The sequence below is a fragment of the Hippocampus zosterae genome, chromosome 16 (genome assembly GCF_025434085.1).
Source record: "Hippocampus zosterae strain Florida chromosome 16, ASM2543408v3, whole genome shotgun sequence".
Classification (NCBI taxonomy): Eukaryota; Metazoa; Chordata; class Actinopteri; order Syngnathiformes; family Syngnathidae; genus Hippocampus; species Hippocampus zosterae.
Genome location: NC_067466.1, coordinates 13,569,299 through 13,586,782, shown reverse-complemented (window position 1 = coordinate 13,586,782; position 17,484 = coordinate 13,569,299). Strand labels below are relative to the sequence as shown.

General features: G+C 48.7%; 1 protein-coding gene across 5 annotated transcripts; it reads left to right on the top strand.

Moving 5' to 3' along the window:
• Positions 1–236: 236 nt before the first annotated feature.
• LOC127588422 (pecanex-like protein 3) lies at positions 237–17,343 on the top strand. 5 transcript variants are annotated; one of them, XM_052047129.1, is made up of 36 exons: positions 237–644; positions 1,905–2,396; positions 2,482–2,690; positions 2,781–2,886; positions 2,963–3,002; positions 3,095–3,190; positions 3,510–5,210; positions 5,624–5,753; positions 5,901–6,070; positions 6,286–6,343; positions 6,653–6,794; positions 6,872–7,029; positions 7,311–7,464; positions 7,595–7,627; positions 7,715–7,886; positions 8,016–8,126; positions 8,245–8,336; positions 8,421–8,530; positions 8,803–8,908; positions 8,993–9,085; positions 9,185–9,335; positions 9,725–9,869; positions 10,014–10,188; positions 10,287–10,395; positions 10,481–10,610; positions 10,954–11,012; positions 11,112–11,327; positions 12,047–12,300; positions 12,958–13,188; positions 13,308–13,411; positions 13,519–13,666; positions 13,775–14,005; positions 14,089–14,363; positions 14,443–14,612; positions 14,714–15,123; positions 15,431–17,343. In XM_052047129.1, the coding sequence occupies exons 2-36, from the start codon at positions 2,244–2,246 to the stop codon at positions 15,581–15,583; spliced, it is 6,795 nt and encodes a 2,264-aa protein (XP_051903089.1). In that variant the 5' UTR covers positions 237–644; positions 1,905–2,243; the 3' UTR covers positions 15,584–17,343. The 5 variants fall into 5 exon arrangements, with proteins under 5 accessions (XP_051903089.1, XP_051903090.1, XP_051903086.1 ...); XM_052047130.1 differs by having other exon boundaries at positions 10,011–10,188; positions 15,437–17,343; XM_052047126.1 differs by having other exon boundaries at positions 10,011–10,188.
• The last annotated feature ends 141 nt before the right edge of the window (positions 17,344–17,484 follow it).

The window sequence follows — 17,484 nt, the reverse complement described above, 5'->3', positions numbered from 1 at the left end:
TAATTTGAGTGTGAAAAGCCTCAATTAGTGAAAGACATATTACTGAACTCCGTGAGCTGGTTTGAAGAACGGAGCGGCCCTGTACGGCACACTTAGCCCTGAAGCTTGTAAAGCCGTACCTAATAAAGCGGTCGTATAAAATTGATGCTGGTCCATTTTAAATGTGAGGCATAGGCCCCTCCCTGATGACGTCATTGAATGTGACCAATCAGCATCATGGGAATATCTCTCGTCGATTACTCACTGGAGCGTGCGTCCGTGCGCGCGCGCGAGCAGCCAACTAGTTGTTGGCTAGCACCTTAGCAGCTACAGTTAGCCTGCCTTTCCGAAACATTTAAACACATTCCCTGTCCTCGCTAAAGACCCGTTTGACGTTGACCATGAATGGGGACTCCCGTTCAGAGGCATGTCCGTCCCACTAAAATGTGAAAGATGACCAGGGACCGTCGTGAAATGAACAATTAGCCCTTCGTCAGGAGGGAAAATTCTGCCTATATCTTACAGCTTTTCTTTTTTTCCCCGGAGATCGCTCGCTAGCATCCCGGCGAAGGAAAGCTCTGAGATTTTTGCGAGTGGATGCGGAAGAAGGATGTGAGCCAAGCTGGACGGCTAAAGCTAACTCTACGCTGTGCTGGGATTCAAATGTGAGAAGCGTTTCAACCACGATCTTAATTGTACCCTCTGTCAAGAGAACGTGAGCTCACGCCAACATTTAAAACTGTGAACGTTTAGGTCTTGCTCGGGTTTGTACGACTACTAATTGTTTCCCCTACTCACGAGAGTGACAGCGAGCAGATTGGATTGCAACTACTGGAGGCCTAGCATTAGCCGGTTTGTAGCTTAAGTCATCTAATGTTTAACACCGAATGTCAGCGTGTGTGTTGTTTAGTGCGGGTATCGATTATGTCCACGCACACGCCGCGGTGATAGCAGCTGTTGGTGCTTCGATCGAGTTCAGTTTTTCCCGATTATTACAAATATAGTCACAAGCGAGACGGAATTGTTTGTTAGCCTGCTAATGCCTCTTAGAAAATGTCATCTAGTTGAGAGAACACTATAATAGGCCCTCGGAGCTGAGATTAAAACAAATAATAATAAACACAATTCTAATTACTTTTAGAGGTGTTAATTAAACTACATTGTGGATGATAGTTGCAGTTTGCAGTGGTATACAAGTACACTGTATTTTAGAGAAAGGTGATTTAAAATATATATACAATACAATACATATATATATTAACACCCCCCCCCCCAATATACAGGTAGAAGACACGCTTCTCTGTGTGAGGCAGGGTCGTTGTGCTGTACGCATTTTTTAATAAATCATAATTATTAAGACCATAACCAAATTCTCATCTTTTGGGCTCCAAACACCACCACAATACATTTGAAATGAAAATAACGTGCAGAGCAAAAATAATGGGGCGCTCAGCTTTACCATGGCCATGTCGGCGTATATGGGTGCCTGTGGAACTGTTTGCCTCATATTTATTGATGACGTGACTGCTGCCAAAAGCATCAGGATGAATTTTGAAGTGTCTAAGCCAGGGTAATATTATATGCTCATATTCAGTAAAATGTCTCAGAACTCTTTAGACAGCACTTCCGAATCCGAAGCATATTACAAATCTGAAGCATTTAAGACTCAGGAGTGGAATGTTATGAAAGGCCAAGTCAATCACCAGACCTGAATCTGATTGAGCATGCATTTAATTTCACTTGCTGAAGACAAAACTGAATGTCACTGTGAAACTTTAGTTTCATCCTATTTATCAATTTGCGCCCCAACTTTTTTGGGAAATAAGAATCATCCTGCAGTTGTCTTTTCTAATAAAAAAAAATGCTTGCTGTGTTTTGCTTTCAGGCTTATTGTACCCATCGAATGCTGTTCTCTCTTTTTCCAGATGAGTGTTTTTTCACACACTTGCTGGGTTTCCAATGTGCTACAAAGTCACTCACCCGAATACCCTTCAAGGATTGGGCTCAAGTCGTGCGGCATCATCTGTGAGGGGAAGGAGCACACAGCGGTGCCAGAATGTGCAAAGACTCCTGACCGTAACTGAAGTGTGTCCACATCCAAGACTCCAAAGTGTTATTCTCCATGAGAAAGTCTCGCTTGGTTTGCCATCCCCAATGGAAGTGCCAGCATAGACACAAGACACCGTGGCTCCAACTCCACAGTTTTCTCCGCGACCGTGTTGGGGCGGCTCTTTCAGCTGCGGGTTCCCCCTGAAGGCGGAGAGATGGGCTCCCAGGCGCTTCAGATATTACGACAGGGCGTGTGGGCCTCGCTCACCGGTGGGTGGTATGTGGACCCCCATCAGAGCACCTTCTCCAACTGCTTTCATCTCTACCTGTGGATATTTCTGCTGGCATTACCATTTTTGTTGTACATGGTGAGCACCTTTCCGTTTTGAGTGCCCAGTGTGTGGGTGTTTGTCTGTGTGTGCGTGTTCAAATGGTTTCATGTGCTTGTCACAGGCTTTCCCCGCCAGCTTGCTGATAGCAGGCTTGTACTCGGCTGTGGTGGCCGTCTTTTTCACCACTATCAAAGTGGTGAACTACCGGCTGCACGCCATGTTTGACCTCGGGGAGATTATCGAGAAGAAACAGGCCTCGCTCACAGCTGAAGTTCCGAGGACAGAAGAAGGGGACGAAGGTTCGGGTGGCCAGGATGGGTGTCAACCCAGGTGAGTGCGTGGTTTGTGACAAAGGGAAACGGCAGTGATTTGAGTGAAATATCCCGGCCCTACATTGGATATTCTTTCAATGTGCTCCAGGGATATTCATGCTGGCGTAGAGATGACTGTTTTTCGGAAGGTTAATTCGACGCCTCCAGTGCGATGCAGCTCTCAGCACTCGCTGTTTGGACTCAACCAGGTGTCGGTGAGGAACATCAACTTGTTCGCTTTGGTCCAAAAGCTTTTGATCTGTTGTTCATATGACTGTTTCTATTATTCAGGAGTTCTTGCCCCAACTTGAGGATTCGGGGGGAACAAAAGGTTAGCATTTGTGTTTTATTCTTACCTCAAGTGCAAATATATAACGTGAAATTCTGGATATTTAAACCATGTCTGTTTGTGGTTCTCTTCAGATATCAAAGATGTAATGCGGGAACAGGGAAGCAATAATGTGATTGTTACTTCTGCTCATCGTGAAATGCTGCGGCAGAGTTCTCAGGACACCACCAGTAAGTCTGCTCGTCTTCTCAAAACTTGCATAAGACAGCACTGTGATGATGAAGCTCATAATTAAAAAAAAATGGAAACACGACAGTTTGTCTTATAAAACAAAGATATGTTGTATATGGCAAGCTATTTAGATTATTTTGGAGCTTTTCGATCTTTAAATCCTTAGGAAATGAATCAAACTGATGGATACCCTATCAGTTTAAAATCACGAGATCGGCCCAATCATGCGATTGGATAGGGTGTCCCTAATTTTGCATTAATAAAGTTCAGAGAGTCCAGCTGTGTTTTAATCCAAATTTCATCGCTGTGCCTGTGCAGGAGCTCCGAGTGTCGTCCAGTCTTGCATTGCTGCCGCTCTGGGAGGCAATTTCCCAGGTCTCGTCGGACTCTCCGGAGTGGCGTCTGGATTTGGAGAACCGGGAGAATATCTTTCTGTACCCCCTTCACCTTCCAGTCAAGAAGATGGAGGCGAGAAAGAGCCATTGCAGCAAGTGGAGGTGCCTCAAAAGATTCCGGAGGACAACGGGTTAGCTTATTCTCCCCTTGGGCCGTCTGCTGAGTCTGGCAGTCTTGGGGATACGCCCCTTAGTCCCCTCATAAAGAGTAGCTTGAGTGAAGAGCTGAGTGAAAATCTCTTAGGGCTGGGCCTCGACCCGGTGGTGTTTGTGCCCGGGACCGAGTACCCGGGCTGTCGTAGTGGGGTGGCATTAGCTGCCGGATCCACGGACAGCTGTTTTAGCGGCGGGGGTGCCGCCACCGACCGCGAGACGCTAAGCACCGTCAGCAGCTACCGCAGTGAAAAGACGGACTCCACCCAGCTTGAAAGTCCATCGTTCAGCCAGCCGAAACTCACTGACGGACCGGCACCTACGACGGTGCCGAAGGCAGGCGCCGCCGTCCCTGCGGACACGGACATCCCAGCGGAACAGGACGGCAGCGATACGGACGACCTGTCGGACAGCGTGTTACTGCGCTCCCCCTCCAAAGATATCTCCCCCAGCCTGGCGCTCGACAGGACGCTTGTTGAAGGAGATGATTTACCGTCTGATATGATTGCACAAGCCCCCGCTTTCCACAACTCTTCCCCCTCAACTAGCGGCCACTCAGACGTTTGTGATTTGGACCGAGCCGCCCCAGTTCCCCCGCTACCTCCGCCTCGGCAGGCCACTTCAGTGCCCTCAGGGCTGGCCCTGGGTTCCGTGTGCTCCGAGCCCTCTTTGCCCGTATCCTCCACCCCGTTCCTGCTGTCTGATCACGATGCCCAGCAGGTGGTGCGTCCCAAAGACTTGAAGCTGCTGCGGGCCAGCGGCAGTAGCGTGGGCCACAAGCCGGGCCGACGGAGAGCTCCGCGAAGGCGAGCCGGGGCGGTGAGCGGCAGTTTTGACTGCGGCTCTTACAGGCGACATCACAATCATAGACAACACAGAGATTACATCCCGGTGCGCAACAAGCTCGGTGCCAAGGCCTACAGCGAAAGCCTTTTTGAAGATTCGAGCGACGAGGACGACGGCAGCGACATGAGTGCCGCATCCAGTCTAGGCTCTCAGCGGCGCTACAGTTCAGACGAAGACGACTCCAGTTCCTCTACCTCCTGCTACTCCCCAGATCTCGCGAATGCCGGCGCCGCTTTACAGCTCCCGCCGGCCGCTCAGCCTCCTCCTCCACGGGAAGGGGATTTGGCCGAACCTAGCGGCCCCTCACATTCCCGTGCCGCTCAGCGCTCTTCGAGCACAGCCAGCGCCAAGACGCACGCCAGGGTGCTCAGCATGGATGGGGCGGGTTCAAGTCAGAGCGGCGCAGCAGCACCGCCTGCGGCTCTGCATTCAATGCCCTCCACTTCCACCCCTGCACCTCGCACCCTCACCATCTCCAAGTCTGACTTGGAAGCTCGTACCATCCACATTGATTGTTTCCCGGTATCTCATCCTCTTCGTCTGGATTCTCTCGGAGGCTCCTGGGCTGGCAACCAAATGGGCTGGCGAGCTGGCGACTTGACCGAAGAGGGAGCGGTAGGGGGAGGTGAGCTGATGTTTGTGTTGCCTGTTTGTTTTAAGGATAGCCAAATATAGCTTCAAAATGTCAAAGACGTGTTGGTAAGTATGCGCCGTGCTGTTCTGTTCATCTCACCATGATGTGGTTTGGCACCCTCAAGCCTGCTTCAGCGACATACGTACACTCGTGAGTAGTGTGACATCGTAACACAGTCTAATTCACTGAAAATCTGCCATGAAGGGGACGGTCATAATCTGCATTTCAGGTTTAAAAAAGAAAAATGTCATTTCCCAGGCAACGAGCCACATTATGTGTACACCTCAATTTTGGTACCATGCAGTTGCAGTATGAGGGTTTTTTTTATACTCGTTTGGAATGAAATCACGTCACCGTCGTGCAGCATTCTGTGTGGTGCTTGATGAAGTTAACCCTCCCCGCAGCTCTGGCTCCAGAAGACGGTGGCAAGCATGACTCAGTCAGCAGCGTGAAGAGGACCCAGGCCATCCGCAGGAGACACAATGCAGGGACCAACCCGACACCACCGCCCTCCACCATGGGATCCCCTCCTAGGTCAGTCCCACGAGGCAAGCCCAAGGGAGGACGCTGATTTATTCGCACACAGATCCATACGTATTGGAATTCCTAGCGAAGCCTAATCATTGAAAGATGTCAAGTTCAAACCTCATTTTAATGTTACGCCTGTCTTTAAACCACTAGTCTTCAGGACCTCCAAAGGGCTCGGGCTTCCTCCCACTCGCGGACCCGCACCCTCCCCTCTGCCTTACAGTTTGCCTCGTCACTTCTACTCCCCCGCAGCGGCATCCACGAGGCCTCCACCTTCGACGACACATCAGAGGGGGCCGTGCACTACTTTTTTGATGAGAGCGGTGAGTTGGTGGCTTTTGAGGAAACGAGCATGACGTTTTCGAAAAAGGCGCTTTGCTCTTTTCATGTCCGGAGATTAATGAGAAGATCAGTGCAACTTTCATGTCCTGTCAGTTAAATGGGAAGAGAGCAGCATCCGTTCAAAGCAGGGACACAGCAGGAAATTGATGGGGTTGTTTTTTTTTTCTCCCTTATTATTCTGTCTGTTGTGTATCAGGAGTGAAGAGGTCCTACACATTTGGGCCTGCTGGCGGAGGATACGAGGACCCAGTTCAGTGAGTTGCAATGCTTAAAATAAAAAAAACAAGTAATGGACTAATTCTAGTACCTCTATAAAAAAAAAGTGGATTTTTTTTTTTTTTTTTTTTGCTTCGGGTGCCCGTTTGTTTGATGCGTACGGTTGAGAAGACCGTCATGGTGATCTTGATCTTTTTTAGTCTCCCCCGTCACCCTTAAAAAAAGTATTGATAAAAGAATCAAATCATCAAACACAATCGATGGAATCGTAATTGTAAACATCGCATCAATTCCAAGAACATTGCAAACACCTGACAAATACTATAAAAGGAATGTCTTGCTTTCAGGGAAAGGGAGAGGCAGTCTCAATCCTCAAGCTTCACCTCCACAGAGATCCAGGAAGGAGCACCGGTCCTGTCCATGCTGCAGCCTAGACCAGTGGTCCTACAGGGCATGCAGGTGCGCAGGGTTCCGTTGGAAATGCCTGAGGTGAGCTTTTTTTTTTTTTCCTGGTTCTTCCTAAGCATCTTCTAAAATTCACCGTCTGCTTCTCAACGTATTTCCAGTTCGACCTGGATCACGAGTCTCTGCAGGAGTCGCAAGAGAACACGCTGATGATCGAGGAGAAGGCAAAACCAAAACAATACTATCGCTTTTGGGTCCTGCCTGGGAAATGGCTCAGGGTCCGCTATGATCGATTGGCACTTCTAGCCTTGTTGGACAGGTAAACCTTTCCCGTTCAACAGATGTCATGCAATATTTGCAACCGTGTTACATTTATGTCAGAAATACATATGCCCTGGTCACTACATTTAATACGCCACAACAAATCGATGAGATAAAAATAGTGTAATAGATTGTAATGCTTTTTGTAATGGCAGATTATTATTTTTATTTTTATTTTTTTACAGATGTTTTGGTTTAATCAGATTACAAAGTTGTATTTCATTAAATGCTGGAGGAGATAAGTGAGTGGATGAAAATAAAACATGATCCTGTCCTCAGAAACCGTCGCGCGGGAGAAAACGTGTTTGCTGTGGTGCTGGCCAGCCTGGTGGCCTTCTTGGGGTTCCAACTTTTGCTGCAGGGCTTTTTTAGGGACATCTGGGTCTTCCAGTTCTGCCTGGTCATTGCAAGTTGCCAATACTCCTTACTGAAGGTACACAAATCAGAACTAAATGTTATCGGTCTCTTAGTTGCCGTTCCTGTCTCGTATGCGGCCAGTCATTTTCTTCAACTAAATCCACGTGACATTTCGAACGCTTCTAAACAGACCCGTTGTGTTTCAGAGCGTACAACCGGACGCAGCCTCTCCCATGCATGTGAGTGTTGGCTTTGCTCTCCTGTCGTCAAAACTTTCCGTTTAACCTGGTTGGAGACGTTTTATGCCCCTTTTCTGTTGCGAACAGGGTCACAATTGGATCATCGTGTACAGTCGGCCTGTTTACTTCTGCTTGTGCTGCGTGATGATCTGGATCTTTGATTTGTCTGGCCGCGCTGACAGCCTGCAACCGTTCACCCTCTACGGCGTCACCTTCTTTTCCGCACACTTCCTGCTTTGTGCCCGAGATATGCTGCTGGGTAAATCTTCCCACTTCATTTCAATTGCACTACTTGATTTTTTTAAGCCTCCGGAAAAAGGAAGCACCTGTGAGGATTAGAAACGCATCACCTATTCTGTTTTATCTCTTCCCCCCGCCACACACACAGTGTTCGCATTGTGTTTCCCGGTCATCTTCCTGTTTGGCTTGCTACCTCAGGTCAATACTTTTGTCATGTGTCTGTTGGAGCAGATCGACATGCACGTTTTCGGTGGAACAGGTAAGAGCGTGGCTCTTCAGCATTCACAATGTATTATTTTGCCTTATCAGTAAAAGAGATAAGCGGCTTGAACTCCATGTTTGCGCGCCGCATTGATCCGCTCCTCTTTTCTCCTCAGCCACCACCAGTCCCCTCTCGTCTCTGTTCAGCCTCATACGCAGCGTGCTAGTGGCCGCTCTGTTGTATGGATTTTGCCTCGGCGCCATAAATGTGAGCGCAACATGACCACTTGTTCAGTACAATGTTGAAACCTGATGCTGCAGTGGTCAAACTCTGTTCTCTTACCGCTCAAAGGCGCCGTGGGGAGACGCCCACGTGCCGGTGTTGTTTTCTGTATTTTGCGGCCTGCTGCTTGCCTTGTCCTACCACCTGAGTCGCCAAAGCAGTGACCCCACCATCCTGTGGTTAGTATATTGCGTCACGGAGTCATGAATAACAATTTCTTACATTTGGGGATGGTTTGTTCAGATAATTAAAAAATAGATCTTGTTGTTGTTCTTTCTAAGCAAGCAACATAGATTGGCAAAGTGAAGGCCGGGAAACAGCACAGTAGATCCCGCTTTCAATTCCACACACGTGAAAATGTCCTTATCAACCTCTCACCTGTCCATTTTGAAATGTGGAGTTGGCTCATTCTTTGTCCCCCCCCCCCTCCCCCCGGCTCGTTCTACGTCAGGTCATTGGTCCGATCCAAATTATTCCCCGAGCTGGAAAATCGCACACCAGAAGAACCCCCCGTGGAGATCAAGGATCCTCTTCCAGAGAAGCTCTGCAACTCCGTGGTAAAAATCGAGGCTTCCTCACCTTTCCTCCTCTGATTTCAGAAAGTCCGTCACTTTAAAGCCATTTTGCCTTCTCCACCGTAGAAAGAAATTCTTCATTCAGACCTTGTCATGTGCCCCCTCATGGCCGTGATCACTTTCGCCATCAGTGCCAGCACAGTTTTCATCGCACTACAGGTTAGTACAAAGCTTGCGACATTATTCGACCACTTTGCCTTCACGCCATTTGATGTTGATTGCTCACTTTGTCCTCGTTGTGCTCTTCTTGCCCCACAGCCTGCGCTCAGCTTTGTCTTGTATATCCTGGCGGGGGTCGTGGGCTTTATTACTCACTATCTCTTGCCTCAGCTCCGCAAACAGCTGCCATGGTTCTGCCTAGCTCACCCCGTGCTCCGATCCAAAGAGTACAGTCAGTTCGAAGTCCGAGGTGAGTATCTCATCGTTCTGGATCCGCTCCGGCTCAAGTCATTGTAAAATGTAAGGGCCATTATCGGCTTCTCCCTCTGGCGGCGTCGCCGAGGATTAAATGAAAACCCGGCAAGGTCTCAAGTTGAAGTGCTGTTGAGAAATGCATTTAACCTCCATCATGTCTCGGGGATTTTCACAGTGCGCCGGCAATTGAGTTATTTTTCTTCTCACTGTTGAACTTGCTTCCTCGGATCTAAGTCGGTGTAAAATAACATCACGTTGTCGGTGTGAGCGCTTTGAATTCTCACTCCATTGTGCCAAGCGTATTTCTTTCATCACTCTGAATATCCCAAGAAAAAACAACCTTCCGTGTCTTCCATTTGGCAAGATCTTTTTGTCGGTCACCAGATGCTGCTCAGCTGATGTGGTTCGAGAAGCTGTACGCGTGGCTTCAGTGTGTGGAGAAGTACTTCATCTATCCGGCGGTCGTGCTCAACTCGCTCACGACGGAAGCACGCGCCGTTGGCCAGAATCATAAAGAGCTGGACATCTAGTAAGTCACGACGGCAAGAGGCTTACACAATTGGTGCTTCGTCGTGTATGCCCGAGACGTTGATTGCTCTTCGGCAAAATCTGCCGAAATATATTTTGAAAGCACGGCGTCTCACCGTTGTCCTCTTGGCCTGTCTTCCAGCAGCCGAGCACTCTTCATTTCAGTCGCTGGCATGAAGCTGCTGCGTTCGTCCTTCTGCGCCCCTTCGCAGCAGTACGTCACGCTCTGCTTCACCACGCTCTTCTTCCACTTCGACTACCCGCATTTCTCGGAGACCTTCTTGATCGACTACTACTTCATGTCCATTCTTTTCAGCAAGGTCGGTTTGCAGGGCGTCACTCATTTCACATGTTTATTTTTTTTTATACAGCCCAAAAAAATCATGAAATAACAGCGCATCTTATTTTGATTTCTCAGATGTGGGACCTGTTGTATAAATTACGCTTCGTGTTGACTTACATCGCTCCCTGGCAGATCACGTGGGGCTCGGCGTTCCACGCCTTCGCCCAGCCCTTTGCCGTGCCACGTATCCTTAAACCCCATTCATGCAATGAGACGTCCGTGATTGCTTCATTTCCTCCCAAGATGCCCTTAACGCCCTTTCTCTGCAGACTCTGCCGTGCTCTTTGTGCAAGCCATCTTTTCAGCCATCTTTTCTACCCCTCTCAACCCGGTCCTCGGCAGCGCCGTGTTTGTCACCTCATACACCAGACCTGTTAAATTCTGGGAGCGGGACTACAAGTATGTCGTTTAAAAACCTGCAGCTTTATTCCACACTGTAGCCACATGCTGCCCGCCACTTTCTTTAATCCGGCCCACCTAGCATTTACAAGATCAAGAGTCCTGTTCTATTAGTTGAACTAATTTCATTTTTCTATTCTTATTTGGCAGAGTGGTGAGGGATCACTGTATTTATTCATTTTTTTAATTTAACAATTGATTGGTTGAAAATACACATTTCCATGTTTATGTAGTGTGCAGAATAAACTATTTTACATTTCTACATAAATCAAGATTGTATTGTATACATGAGCCCGAAAACAAATGTGACCAGCAGAGTGCTAATGCTGTTCTGTGTTGTTAGCACCAAGAGAGTTGACCACTCCAACACCAGACTTGCCACTCAACTGGACCGTAATCCAGGTCTGCCCTCTGACACCGTTGATCATGTCTGCTTCTTCGACATCGCTCAGGTGATGTGTCACTGTTGCTATGATGCCGCCTCCCGCCTTTTCCTACCAGGTGCCGACGACAACAACCTCAACTCCATTTTCTACGAGCACCTGACCCGTTCGCTGCAGCACAGCCTGTGTGGAGATCTGCTTCTTGGCCGCTGGGGCAACTATAACACCGGCGACTGCTTCATTCTCGCCTCCGACTACCTCAACGCATTGGTGCACGTCATCGAGATCGGCAACGGCCTGGTCACCTTTCAGCTGAGGGGGCTGGAATTCAGAGGTAAGCAGCAATCCGCATTTTCAAATGGTAGAAATGGTCTGATGAATACAAATATAGGGCGCGTGGGGGTCTGTGTCTGCTTGAGCGGTATAGGAATAAATGGTTTGGTCTTCTGCACTAAAAAGAGCTCAGATGATTAACTCCAAGTGTCTTCATGCAACTGCAGCTATTTACAGAAAACGAGCGATATGATCAAAATACAGCTGACAAGGTCGTTCGGAGTTCTCACATTGCACGTGTTTTTATTTGGAAGAAAGACCCGTTTCTATATTCAGATTTATCGGTAATCGAGGAGAAATGACAACGTTACCCTGAATCACTCGCTCTGTATTCTCGGCTTTGATTCCCCCAGTCGTCTTGAACAATAATTCACCACCCTCGACTTAAGGTACTTCTAATTTAATTGAAGAGCCGTACAGTGAACTCTCGTTCTTAGCGAGGGCTGAGTTCCAGACCACAAGGTGAAAATCTGCAGAGATCATAGAAAGAAATTATCTGTACTGTAGGTTTGCCCTTCCAACACACTGAAAACTATTATTATTATTATTATGCATATCGCTGTAAGGTTCTCACTGCAAGTTACAACCCCAAAATGTTCTTCGATTGTGACTTTTCTGACAAAACCGAGTGATCATCTCTGTAAAGGCAGAATTTTGGATTCCGCCCCCGTCTTGTGTTCGCGCGATGCATTTTACATGGACTCGGTCTTCTCCCCGCAGGCACCTACTGTCAGCAGAGGGAAGTCGAGGCCATCACAGAAGGCGTCGAGGAGGACGAGGGCTGCTGCTGCTGCGAGCCGGGTCACCTGCCTCACATGCTGTCGTTCAACGCCGCCTTCGGGCAGCGCTGGCTCGCCTGGGAGGTGGCGGCCACCAAGTACGTGCTGGAGGGTTACAGCATCAGCGACAACAACGCCGCCTCCATGCTGCAAGTGTTTGACCTCCGAAAGATTCTCATCACCTACTATGTCAAGGTGAGATGTCCAGAAAACGGTTTGTCACAAGAGCAAATCAATCCAAACAAAATGAGAAGTCGATGTCAATTTCGTGAAACAAGAAGACCTTGGAAGGGCGTAACAAAAACAGGAGCGGAGGAGGATCACAGCGGAATTGCTTCGCATTCAAAAACATAAGCCAACTGTTGACAGCAAAGTGACTCCGGTGTACGAATTCCCCTCGGGAGATAATACATCATCTTGCGCAATCTGCGTGGGGACAGTCAATCCACCCTCATCGCCAAACTTATGCAGTCAGCCTGTGGCACTCTGTTCAGTTTGCACCATATGAAGTTGTAATTACACACTGCCGTGGAATATTGCCCACAAAAATTGCTCTTTATTATTGTGGAAGTAAGCCAGCGCCAAACGTTGATGTCTTTACTGTTTCACTTTCTGTTTTGATTTTCTGCCAGAGCCCGGCGAGTAGTAGTCAGGACTGAATTAATTGCACCCCCTGTTGGCAGTGAAAGCCATTATGCCTCTATTGACTTCGAGATACTGAGTGAAATCACAAATATTTGCTCAAGCAGATTCCACGGTTGACAAAAGAATTTCTGAATTAAACCAATTATTTCGCTTTTACTTTCAGGCACATTTTGTCTAGTCACGCGACACGTTTGCTTTCTCCAACAGAGCATCATTTACTACGTGAGCCGATCACCCAAGTTGGAGGAATGGTTGGCTAACGAGGTGATCCAGGAGGCGTTGCGACCTTGTCTTGGAGCCAACTACGTCGACAGCGACCCCACTTTCAACCTGAACATTGACGAGGATTACGACCACAGGGCCTCCGGGATCACACCCTCCTCATTCTGCATGATTTATGTGGACTGGATTCAGTATTGCAACAGCAGGCGTCAAACGGTTTGTCTTTGCACGGGCTTTGTGTTCAAAATGTTCGACTTGAGAAAGTCATACTGAAGCTCAAGTCGGGATCTTATTGGACTTGCTTGAACTTTGACTTCTTGTATTTTTCGTTGCAGCCTGTTGCAAGTGATAGAGATTCTCCTCTGGTCAGTCTGTGTTTTGGCTTGTGTATCCTGGGAAGAAGAGCTCTGGGCACCGCCTCCCACAGCATGTCTGCAAGGTGGGAGCACTAACTACCATTTGTTTTTTTTTGTGGGGTGAGGGGGGGGGGGGGTTGCTCACAATATGCAAGAGTTCACTGTTCAAACCCCGCTCTGGTTTTGGCAGCTTGGAGCCGTTCCTCTACGGCCTCCACGCCCTCTTCAAGGGAGACTTTCGCATCACATCTCCACGAGACGAGTGGGTCTTTGCAGATATGGACCTGTTGAATCGAGTCGTGGCGCCCGGAGTGCGAATGTCCCTCAAGTTGCATCAGGTGGTGCTTTTCTAACCGGCGGGAAACATCTTCAGAGAGGAAAACCTGAACTGGGAGAATTACATACTAACTCCTGGTGCGCGCTCTCTCTCTCTCTCCCCCACTCAGGATCACTTTACATCCCCGGATGAGTACGAGGACCCCACGGTGCTGTACGACGCCATCACCACCAACGAGGAGAAAATGTTGATATCGCACGAGGGCGACCCCATTTGGCGCAGCGCCATCCTGGCCAACATGCCGTCTCTTCTGGCGCTGCGTCACATCATGGACGACGGCAGCGATGAGTACAAGATCATCATGTTGAACAAGAGGTTCCTCAGCTTCCGCGTCATCAAGGTTGGACAGCCTCCATTTTGTGTTGTTGTTGTGTGTGTTTTTCCTTTTGATTCCCACTGACCGGCCTTGTGCCCCGTTTACAGGTGAACAGAGAGTGCGTGCGTGGGCTGTGGGCCGGCCAACAGCAGGAGCTGGTCTTCCTGCGCAACCGCAACCCCGAGCGCGGCAGCATTCAGAACGCCAAGCAGGCCCTGAGGAATATGATCAACTCATCGTGCGACCAGCCCATCGGCTACCCCATCTACGTGTCGCCCCTCACCACATCGTACGCGGGCGGGCACGCTCAGCTGCGCTCCGTGTGGGGGGGCCCTGTCAGCCCCCACAACATCTACAACTGGCTCATCAATAGCTGGGACAGGTACCGTATGCCGCTTTCGGACCGTAGGATTCGGCGTGGGTTACGGCCGTGAGCACGACAAGTGGGGTTTCTCCAACAGGATGCAGAAAGGATGCGGCGCCGGTTGCAACAGCGGCGGAAACATCGAGGACTCGGACTGCGGCGGCGGTTCCGCCTCCATCACCACCAACGTCGCCATCCACACCACCCAGAGCACGCCGGCCTCTGGCCTTCCCCAGCCACACATCACCGCGATGCAGCCCTTGATGGGTAAAACGCTTTCCTCTCTCTGCCTCAACAGTGCAGCGATGCCGTTCATTTTACAGTTTGAACGGCCGGGTCTCATTGTTGGGTTGATTTTTGCCCATCAGGTACTGACAATCCAGTCGGCCCAAGCCAGAACTGGCCTCACCACCCCCAACCCCTCCCGCTGGCTCTGTTCAGCCAATCAGAGGGCCGGATGGATGCGGGACTACCTTCATCCCTCCAGCACACGTCCTCCATCCAGGGCCTGCTGGGTCAGCAGCTGTCCAACTCGCAGCTCTCCTTCAGCGGCTCCGTGGCGCCGCCTCCTCTGCCGGTTCCCGAGCGCTTTTGCCCCGCCGGCTTCTTGGAGAACTCGGGTCACAGGGCGGTCCAGCGGGCTGGTCTCGCCCAGGGCAACATGCTCCACTTTGAGAGCCATTTCGGGAAGTGGAGTTTTTCCAGCAGGAAGGGCTTTAACGGTGTGTCGGCGACGCCGGAGGGCGATGGAGGAAGCGTCCATGCCATCCACACGCAGGTACGAAAGTGGTGGTGATGCTCACGATTCGCTTGCTTCCCATCTGTCTTAATGGATGGATTTTTTTTTTTTTTTGTGATTAAAAATTTTGTGTAAATACATACACATGCATTCGCATAATATACCACAGTACTTGTATTTGACTGCATTAGATTTGTTCCACAGTAAACAATACATTTACCCCGTTAGTGTCAAGAAAAGTCTACTTTTTACTTTCTTGGTCATATGCGACAGGTTAGAACTAAGATTGCTGATCACAAAAGTATTCACTCGTTTGAAATATTTGAACCGCCTTCCTTTTTCACAGCCGCAGCCCCCCGGACCCCCACAGGAGGCCAGTCCCACACAGGATCCGCTGGGAGCGACGCGGGCAGTGGACTCCTGCCTGCTGCCGGCAGGGGGCGCCCCCGCACCGCCTGTCGAATCCACAGAGTTGCCTTTACTCGAGCACTTGCGCTGATCCCCCCCCACCCCCACCCCACCTCCACCGTCACCTGGACACCTCCACTCATCAGGTCTTCAGTCCTCATTCTATCCGTTTTTATTGCCTATAGCTCCACAACACAGGGATTTTATCACGAAGAAATCGACACTCCCTCCTTTACGGTCTCACAGCATGTTGCACGTCGACCCACGACGTTACTCCCAAAAGTCATCTTCATGAGGATCTTTTTGGGTCAGAGGCGCTTTGTGTTTACATGCGTTTGTGTCTGTGTGTGTGCGCGTGTGTGTACGTGAGTGTATGTCTGCTAACAGGCCAGGAAGGCCAGTGCAATTATAAGGGATCTTTTGCTTTCCTTTGCTTGACGATTGTTTAATGTTTCTGAACTGGAGCTTTGACTGTGTGGACACCACAAGAAGCCTTGTTTCGTTTTCTCTCCCGACTCTGTTCTTCTCCCACCTGCGCTCAGTCCGGAAGAATACAACAAACTCGCAAGCCAACTGAAAATCAAAAGCAAGGCGCCCCTGCCCCTCCCCCCTGGCCGTGGTGCTCGGACCGCTTGTTTACAGCCTCCAAGTCCAATATAAGAAATTGTGTTGATCACAAGCCCTCCCCACCCCCCAATTTGGAGGATTTTTTTCTTCTTTTTCTTCTTCTTTACTTGAAGATTTTGACCAGGAGCATGGTCTGGGCGCTGTGCCAGTCAATTGGAGACACCCGCCCGCATCGCATCCAAAACAAGGAGGATGGCGGGGGAAAGGGCGTCTGCTTCCTTGTCAGTCCGACTCAACTACTGCTTCTGCATCTCACGCTAACTACTAACTAGTAAACAAAGTCACTACTGCAATCCAGCGTTTTAGTTGGAAGTCAAGGATAAAAACTGAAAACAAAGGACGAATATTTATTGGAGGAATACGGTCTTACATATTGGGATTTGTTTGTATCATGTGCTGATGTTAAATTGGCAACTTGCTTTTTTTTTTGTCAACATCTTCTCCTCAAACCAGGATCACAATTGTCATCTCAAAAGGGGCTCCTGCGCGAGCGTAACTGGAAGTACGCGGAGAAGTCACTTTAAGTTGGCTTCCTTCCCCCTCTTGCACTTTGCTTTCACCACAGTGAGCAGATAATGCAGTGGAATCCAAAAATAAGACCCTTCGAAATGATCAAAATGCGAAAAAAATTTGTAACGTCTGCAAGTAAGTTGAATGTTGGCTAAAAATCAAATTCCAACTAGCTGGAATGTTGGTGGACCTTCATGATTCTGCTTAAAATCCACATAGCCCTCAAACGTTTCTCTTTGCGAAACGGCAGCAGCCAGTAGAACCTTTTATTTGCTTTCTTGGTTATTTTTCTTTTTCTTTCTTTGCTCAAGAGAAAGCAAAGCACAAAACGGCGGTCAAAGCTGGGTGTCAGTTAAAAGTGAAATTTAAAAAAAGGGATTTCTTAATCTCTGCAACTATGTACAGCATGTTTCATATATAAATATATATTTAAATATAAAAGCCTATTTTATTATGATTGGAAACTTTGGGTTATATAAGACACTAAGTCCGTTTAAGATGATGGGCGGGGGGGAGCCTCACATTTGAAATGTGCAATTTTGGAAGACTTGGTTCTCTTTTTCCTTTTTTTTCTCACCCATCTCACCCTTTTGTTTGGGTTTTTTTTCCCCAAACGGGAGTCTTTATTTAAGTCAATGTTAAATGTTCTGTACAGTTTTTTAACTTGATTTTTTTCCCCCTTCTATTTAAATTAAAGGTTTTGTGTCTGTTGGCTCTGAATATTTTTTTCTTCCCCTGAGTCAACCAACTTCCATAACTTTGAACTATAGCTGGAATGCTGCGGTCACGAGGTCATTCATCGCCTGCCCTGTATTCTTCTTAAAATATAGCTGGCACACAATCTGCCACTTTTAT